Source organism: Heloderma suspectum, chromosome 2 (assembly GCF_057233095.1).
Source record: "Heloderma suspectum isolate Gila_16-S chromosome 2, 16-S_ref, whole genome shotgun sequence".
Taxonomy (NCBI): Eukaryota; Metazoa; Chordata; class Lepidosauria; order Squamata; family Helodermatidae; genus Heloderma; species Heloderma suspectum.
In genome coordinates this window covers 113,386,509-113,395,000 of record NC_139459.1, presented here as the reverse complement: position 1 = coordinate 113,395,000, position 8,492 = coordinate 113,386,509, and the positions used below count along the sequence as shown (strand labels likewise).

The following is an 8,492-nucleotide window of genomic DNA, read 5'->3' as shown; positions in this document are numbered from 1 at the left end:
AGGACTATTATATGAAGCAGAATGCTTATCATTTACTTTTCTCCAAAAAAAAAAAAAGTGAAAAATGCTTATTCCATATATCCGCAAACTGCTGAAGAAATGTCAATATTCATTCCCCCCCCCCCCAAAGGGAAGGGGTTGTAATAGAAGAATGGGGCCAATAAATCTTGGTTTGTTAATAGTGTGGATTTCACGTAATTAATTAATTAATTAATTACCTTAGCATATATTTCCATAGGATAAAGTGACCATTTTGAAAGCGGGGAAATCATAATTGTTGTTGCTTTTTTCAATATCTAATGTCATTACTACCATAAGAATAATAGGAACACACCTACTGACCCAGTGTCTCAATGTTTTTTCAGGGGGAGCAAGTTTGCCTGCCTTCTGCCACTGACAAGATATGGGTGATGAACTCATGCTGTTGGAATGACAACAAAGAAAATCCTGGTGGTGCCTGGCTCAGCATCATCACAAAGCACCAGCAGATGTCATGTGCCATCTTAGAAGAGGCATTCCCTCCTGTGTGAGAAATAAAGGGAAATACCTCTCCTACAGTGGTGCCTGCTGACCATGAGTTGTATACCCATTTAAAAAAAAAAAATCTGCTACTCAGTTGATCAGAAGCATTTTTAATTGATCAAACAGTGCTTAATCAATTAATTGGTTTGATTAATCAGCTAAATGTTGCTTTAAACTAAAGTTGATCTTCCTTGATAATTTAAAATTATCTGGCCATTATGACAGTGCATGAGAAACCAAGTTACAGAAGGAACTATCAGGTTATATCATTTTAAAAAGGTATTGCAGGAAAATATAAATTGGCTAAAGCTTAATGGTAGAAGTTTCTGTTGGGTTGTTAACTTGGGGAATGGATTGATTTAAAATACTTTTTTGGCAACTTAAACTTTCTCTCACCTCTCTTCTCTGTCTTGGATATGTTTCAGGGGGAAGTGAGTACACAGAACTGAGGGCCTGTTGAAGTTGCTCTTCCAGTTGACTGATGTGTCGTTCTTTTTCAGCTAGCTGATTCTGGAAAGAAACTTGACTTTGCCGGAGCTGAATCTCACTTGCCTTGAGTTTCTCAAAACTTATTGTCAATTCGTTGTAAAGCTATTTTGAACAAAAACATGGGTTTAAGAAGAATGGTCATTATGAACAAGGGCACACAGTCATAAATACTATATGTAACTATTACCATGTAAACTGAATCAATCATAGAATGAGTAAGATTAAAACCATGCTCATCTCTTGTAAATGCTGATCCTAGTCTGCCAGATCCCATCTGAGACACACTTCCTATACTTTTTAGCATCACACAGAAAGAAAATGCTTGGCAAGTACACATCTTATTACTGCAGAACCGTAAATGTGCACTACAGAAGAAAACTCTGTAGTTAGCTTTGGGAAGGAAACTCAAGAACTTTGGGGCCCGGATAGTTTTCTCATCCATCCTTCCAGTAGTTAGATGAGGGATGGAAAGGGAATGAAAAATACTCCGGGTGAATGACTGGCTACGAAGGTGGTGCCAACGAGAGAGATTTGGATTCTGGGACCACGGGCTATACTTCCTGGAAGATGGGCTGTTGGCAAGAGACGGCTTGCACCTCACAAAGGATGGGAAGAATGTGTTTGGCCACAGCATGAAGAACTTCATCAGGAGGGCTTTAAACTGAATCCTACGGGAAAGGGAGATGTAATGTTGGGGGTAACAATGGACATAGGCGCATGCACTGCAACAGAGAGAACAGCTCTGATAGCGCCCAATAATAGTCTTCAGACACATTTAGGAAGAAAGCCAGACTATGAAGCACATGGTCTTCGATGTCTATATACTAATGCCCAGAGCATGGGAAACAAACAGAATGAACTTGAACTCTTAATTCAAGAGGGAAATTATGACTTGGTAGGTATAACTGAGACTTGGTGGGATGACTATCATGACTGGAATACAGCAATTGAAGGATATAACTTGTTCAAAAAGAACAGGAGGAACAGAAAGGGAGGTGGGGTTGCACTGTATGTGAAAAATACATATCTCTGCACAGAAATACAGGAGGATGAGCTTGGTAGCCCCATCGAGAGCAAGTGGAAAGAAGGCCAAGTAACAAAGGAAGAGTACAGGCAGGTAGCACAGAATTGCAGGGATGGCGTCAGGAAGGCTAAAGCTGGGAACGAGCTGAGGTTAGCGAGGGATGCTAAAAACAACAAAGAGGCTTTCTTCAGCTACGTGCATAGTAAAAGGCAGAGGAAAGAAATAGTGGTTCACTATTAAATAAGGATGGCAAAACAATAACAGATGACAAAGAAAAGGCAGAGGTGCTCAATTCCTACTGAGAGGGGCTCAGTCTTCTCCCAAAAGAGGGTCTATGACCCCCCTGGCAAAGGCGAAGTACAAGCTGAAGGGGCAGGATTGCAGCTTGAGATCAAGAGACATATGGTCAAGGAACACTTAATTACTTTGAATGAGTTCAAATCTCCAGAGCCAGATGAACTGCATCCTAGAGTAATAAAGGAACTGGCAGAAGAACTCTCAGAACCGCTGTCTATTCTCTTTGAGAAATCATGGAGGACGAGGGAAGTGCCAGATGATTGGAGGAGGGCTAATGTTGTCCCTATCTTCAAAAAGGGTAAAAAGGAGGAACCTGGGAACTACAGACCAGTCCGTCTGACATCAATCCCTGGGAAAATTCTGGAGCAGATGATAAAGCAATCCATCTGGAAGCACCTTGAAAACAATGCCGTGATTACTCGAAGCCAACATGGATTTGTCAAAAACAAGTCCTGCCAGAGAAATCTGATCTCATTTTTTGATCAAGTAACCTCCCTTGTAGACTGTGGGAATGCTGTAGACATCATATACCTCGACTTCAGCAAAGCTTTCGACAAAGTGCCCCATGATATCCTGATGAGCAAACTAGCTCAAAGTGGGCTAGATGAAACAATGATCTGGTGGATCCACAGTTGGCTACAGAATCGGACTCAAAGAGTGCTTATCAATGGGACCTTCTCAAACTGGGGAGAGGTAACGAGTGGGGTACCGCAGGGCTCAGTCCTGGGCCCAGTGCTCATCAACATTTTTATTAATGACTTGGAGGAGGAGGTGCAGGGAATGCTGATCAAATTTGCAGATGACACAAAATTGGGTGGGATAGCTAATACTTTGGAAGACAGAAACAAAATTCAAAGTGATCTGGATAGACTGGAGCACTGGGCAGAAAACAACAGAATGACATTTAATAGGGATAAATGCCAAGTTCTGCACCTAGGAAAAAGAAACCAAAGGCACAGTTACAAGATGGGGGATACGTGGCTCAACAACACTACAAGCGAGAAGGATCTTGGAATTGTTGTCGATCACAAGCTGAATATGAGCCAAACAATGTGATGTGGCTGCAAAAAAGGAAAATGCTATTTTGGGCTGCATTAATAGAAGCATAGCTTCCAAATCCCGGGAAGTACTAGTTCCCCTCTACTCAGCACTGGTTAGGCCTCATCTGGAGTACTGTGTCCAGTTCTGGGCACCACACTTTAAGAAGGATGCAGACAAACTGGAGAGGGTTCAGAGGAGGGCAACAAAGATGATCAGGGGACTGGAAACAAAGCCTTATGAAGAGAGACTGGAAGAACTGGGCATGTTTAGTCTTGAGAAGAGAAGACTGTGGGGAGATATGATAGCACTTTTCAAGTACTTGAAAGCTTGTCACAGAGAAGAAGGCCAGGATCTCTTCTTGATCATCCCAGAGTGCAGGACACGGAATAACGGGCTCAAGTTATAGGAAGCCAGATTCTGGCTGAACATCAGGAAAAACTTCTTGTTAGAGCAATACGACAATGGAACCAATTACCTAGGGAGATGGTGGACTCTCCCACACTGGAGGCATTCAAGACGACAGCCATCTGGACAGCCATCTGGACAGCCATCTGTCAGGGATGCGCTGACTTGGATTCCTGCACTGAGCAGGGGGTTGGACTCGATGGCCTTGTAGGCCCCTTCCAGCCCTTCTATTCTATGATTCAATGATTCTATGATTCTATGAGAACCTTTCCTTTCCATGCCACTGTTTAAATGTATGGAAAACCTGTTCTAGATGTAATATGGCAATTATATCAGATTCCTCCTCCCCAGAAATATAGATTCTAGATGACTACACAAGAAAGGCTATGGGCCAAATTAAACATGACAGAGGCAGCCATGACTGCCCTGTTCACATACAGTGCGGGGTAAAATATTATTAAAACAAAAACTAAAAGCCTGTGAGAAGACTGAACTACTCCCCATCTTATCTTGCCACGCTATGACACACCTCCAGCACAATGCACTTCCAATATCAGTTGCACTGGGAAAATAGAGCCACAGGTCCTGAGCACCCAAGGAGGTAAGGTGGAGAAATATTCAGGGCATAATCCTGTGCATATTTAGACAGAAAGAAGTCCTATAACTCCCAGCATTCCCCAGCCAGCCAGCCTGGGAGTTGCAGGGTTTTTTTTCTGTCAAAACATCCGTAAGATTGTACCCTCAATCTCTCTTAACTTTCCAATACAGCATCTAATGCCAGTAGCAACTGTAATTATGTTGACGTTGTTGAGATTTGGTTTGTTGTTGTTCAGTCGTTAAGTTGTGTCCGACTCTTCGTGACCCCATGGACCATAGCACGCCAGGCCTTCCTGTCCTCCGCTCTCTCCCAGAGTGTGCTCAAATTCATATTCGTTGCATCGGTGATGCTATCTAGCCATCTCATCCTCTGCCGTCCCCTTCTCCTTTTGCCTTTAATCTTTCCCAGCATCAGGGTCTTTTCCAGGGAGTTTTCTCTTCGCATTAGGTGGCCAAAATATTTGAGCTTCAGCTTCAATATCTGTCCTTCCAATGAGCACTCAGGGTTGATTTCCTTTAGGATGGACTGATTTGACCTCCTTGCAGTCCAGGGGACTTGTAAGAGATTTCTCCAGCACTACAGTTCGAAAGCATCGATTCTTCGGCGCTCAGCCTTCCTTATAGTCCAGCTCTCACAGCCATACGTTTTGCTACTGGGAAAACCATAGCTTTGATTATATGGACCTTTGTTGGCAAGGTAATGTCTCTGCTTCTTACTATGCTGTCTAGGTGTGCCATAGCTTTCCTCCCAAGGAGCAAGCGTCTTTTAATTTCATGGCTCCAGTCACCGTCTGCGGTGATCTTGGAGCCCAAGAAAATAAAATCTGTCACTGCTTCCATTTCTTCCCCTTCTATATGCCAGGAAGTGATAGGGCCAGATGCCATGATCTTCGTTTTTTTAATGTTGAGTTTCAAACCAGCTTTTGCACTCTCCACTTTCACCCTCAACAAGAGGCTCTTTAGATCCTCTTCGCTTTCTGCCATTAGGGTGGTATCATCTGCATATCTGAGGTTGTTGATAATTCTCCCAGCAATCTTAATTCCGACCTGTGATTCATCCAACCCGGTGTTTCTGATGATGTACTCTGCATATAAGTTAAATAAGCAGGGCGACAATATACAGCCTTGGTGCAGTCCTTTCCCAATTTTGAACCAATCGGTTGTTCCATGTCCGGTTCTTACTGTTGCTTCTTGGCCCTCGTACAGGTTTCTCAGGAGACAGGTAAGGTGGTCTGGTACTCCCATCTCTTTAAGAATTTGCCACAGTTTGTTGTGATCCACACAATCAAAGGCTTTAGTGTAGTCAATGAAGCAGAAATAGACATTTTTCTGGAATTCTCTTGCTTTCTCCATGATCCAGCGAATGTTGGCGATTTGATCTCTAGTTCCTCTGCCTCTTTGAAACCCAGCTTGTACTTCCGGTAGTTCTCAGTTCACATACTGCTGAAGCCTCGCTTGTAGGATTTTGAGCATAACCTTGCTGGCATGTGAAATGAGAGCAATTGTACAGTAGTTTGAACACACTTTGGCATTGCCCTTCTTTGGAATTGGAATGTAAAGTGACCTTTTCCAGTCTTGTGGCCACTGTTGAGTGTTCCAGATTTGTTGGCATATTGAGTGCAGCACTGTAACAGCATCATCTTTTAAGATTTTAAATAGCTCAGCTGGAATACTGTCATCTCCGCTAGCTTTGTTGTTAGTAATGCTTCCTAAGGCCCACTTGACTTCACTCTCGAGGATGTCCGGCTCAAGTTCAGTGACCGCATTATCATGGCTATCAGGGACATTCAGTTCTTCTGTGTATTCTTGCCACCTCTTCTTAATCTCATCTGCTTCTGTTAGGTCCCTGCCTTCTTTGTCCTTTACCATACCCGTCTTTGCACAAAACGTTCGATTTGGTTACTACACAACAAAATGACAATTTCCAAGTTCTTTCCTGCACTACACCCTAGTGTATCTCATCTGGAATTTCTTCTAGCAATGAAATTTAGAAGCTGAACTGTTAATTACATCAAAACAGAGGCAATCAGGATTCTAGCTTGCCTAGTCAAAAACAAAACAACAACACAAACTTTCAGCCATCTAGCAATGTGAATGCGTGTCTACATGTACCAAGGACTCAACAAGTTTTCATCCTCGAAATAACTGAAACCAGAAAACAGAGCTTACATTCCTGTAACAAATCAAAAGTGCAAATAATCCAAGGCAAATGTGTCTCTTGCATTAGTGGGCTGGCTGAAAGAATTAGATAAAGACTTGTTAGCTACTCCATATGCAAATTCACAGAGGAATAGTCTTCCACTTTTCCAGATGGCACTGAGCCTATCAGCATGTAAGCCCTATGATATATTGTCCCATACAGCAAGATCAATTACCTCTGCTAGTGGTCAGATAGTCTAGACACCCAGTACCACAGGTCACGTGACTGACAGATTCTAAGCTCAATGTACTAGCATACTATGTAGGTAGTAATGCTATTTGACTAGACATTCAAGTCTGTCAGGACACAGTTGGTACAGTATTGTAAAAGCTACGGTAAGGTGCCTTGAACCCAGGGAGTGGCAGGATACAAATTTGAGATAAATAAATAATACTGTTCTGACAAACGTACAGCATAATTCTATACATGTCTACTCAGATATCATTCAGTGGGACTTACTCCTGGATAAGTGGGTATAAGATTGCAGCCTTAAGGAGAAAGCAAATGATAGACACACTCTTTAATAAGAACATAACAGCCATGCTGGATCAGACCAAGGGTCCATCTTGTTCAGCTTTCTGTTCACACAGTGGCCAACCAGCTGCCTGTGAGAAACCCACAAGCAGAAGATGAGTGCAATAGGACCCTCCCACTCGTGTTTCCCCGCAACTGGTATACTGCCTGATACTGGAGGCAGCATATAGCCATAATGAGAGTAGCCACTGACAGCCTTCTCCTCCATTAATTTGTCTGATTCCCTTTTAAAGACATCTAAATTGGTGGCCACTACATCTTGTGGTAGCAAATTCCATAATGATGTATCTGCTGTTAGACAATACTTCAGTATTGCAAGTAGGGAACTGATCTTCACAAAAAGTCCCCAAACTAGTCTTCCCCAACCTCATGTCTTCCAGATGTGTTGGACTACAACTCCCATCATGCCCATCACATTAGTCCACTCATTAAAGCAGAAACATTTTGTGAGGCTTGTAAGGTCTCCTCTGTATATACTACAATGGAGAAAGTGTCAGAACTTTCAGGTTTCTTTGTAGATCACAATCCAACCAATAATCCCAAATTGAAAAAAACTTGATGTGGCCTTTCAGTTTCACACTGATATCTAATTGGGGGTTACACAACACTATTTCCCCTTACTCAAGACAAATATCTTATGTTAGAAGGCTTACGGAGACTCCTTGACATCTATTTTATATTGTATTTATAGCTCTTCTCCTCAAGAAAAGGAATTATTTTCTAAAAATGTATGCCAACTATTTTACTGGTCCCAGACACACAAAGTGCTCCAGTAGCGTGCTGGTTTTAATGAGACTCAACAGATTTGTCCTCACCTAAGACTGAAGGTGGTGAGTCTTAAATCAATACTAAGGATAATAAGACAAGACGAGTTGCTCAGTCTCTAGACTACCTTATCAGAGTGCTCAGAAATTTACAGTTTAGAAGTTTTGTTTCAAAATGCACCACCTCCCTTCACTGAGGTCTTGGCTGTCTAGCTACTTATTAATCAGTCTGATTGAAAATCTCATAAAGGAAAGCTCTCTCAATGGGCTAGAAGTAACACTGTTTGCTCCCAAACAAAAAACTTGAGTTTGAATCCTAGAACAAAATAACCCTATCAGCAAGAAAGCATTCAAGGCGGGACATGATAATATGTACTCAGCACCAGAGATCTAAACATATTACATGTATATTTTATTTATTTCAATGGAACTTGTATCCATAGACTGGTTGAGACACAAAGATCCATGACATTGCCTGATCAGATTATGCACTGCTTTTTAGCAGGCCATTTCTCCTCCAGCAGTTCCTCCCACTTTCCACCTAAGTTGATTTTTTACTTCAAGTGTAGTGTCTTGAGGTTCCAAACTGTTTCAGAAAGTAGATTAAATCTGATAAATA

At 42.1% G+C, this 8,492-nt stretch overlaps 1 protein-coding gene across 2 annotated transcripts in view; it reads right to left on the bottom strand.

Annotated features, from left to right (window-relative positions):
- Positions 1 to 8,492, bottom strand: part of CNTLN (centlein) — a 267,130-nt gene that overhangs the window by 150,105 nt on the left and 108,533 nt on the right. For both annotated transcript variants that reach the window (XM_084834565.1, XM_084834566.1), the window contains exon 8: positions 919 to 1,113. In XM_084834565.1, the coding sequence (XP_084690691.1) occupies positions 919 to 1,113 (195 nt within the window). The remainder of the gene's footprint in view (positions 1 to 918; positions 1,114 to 8,492) is intronic.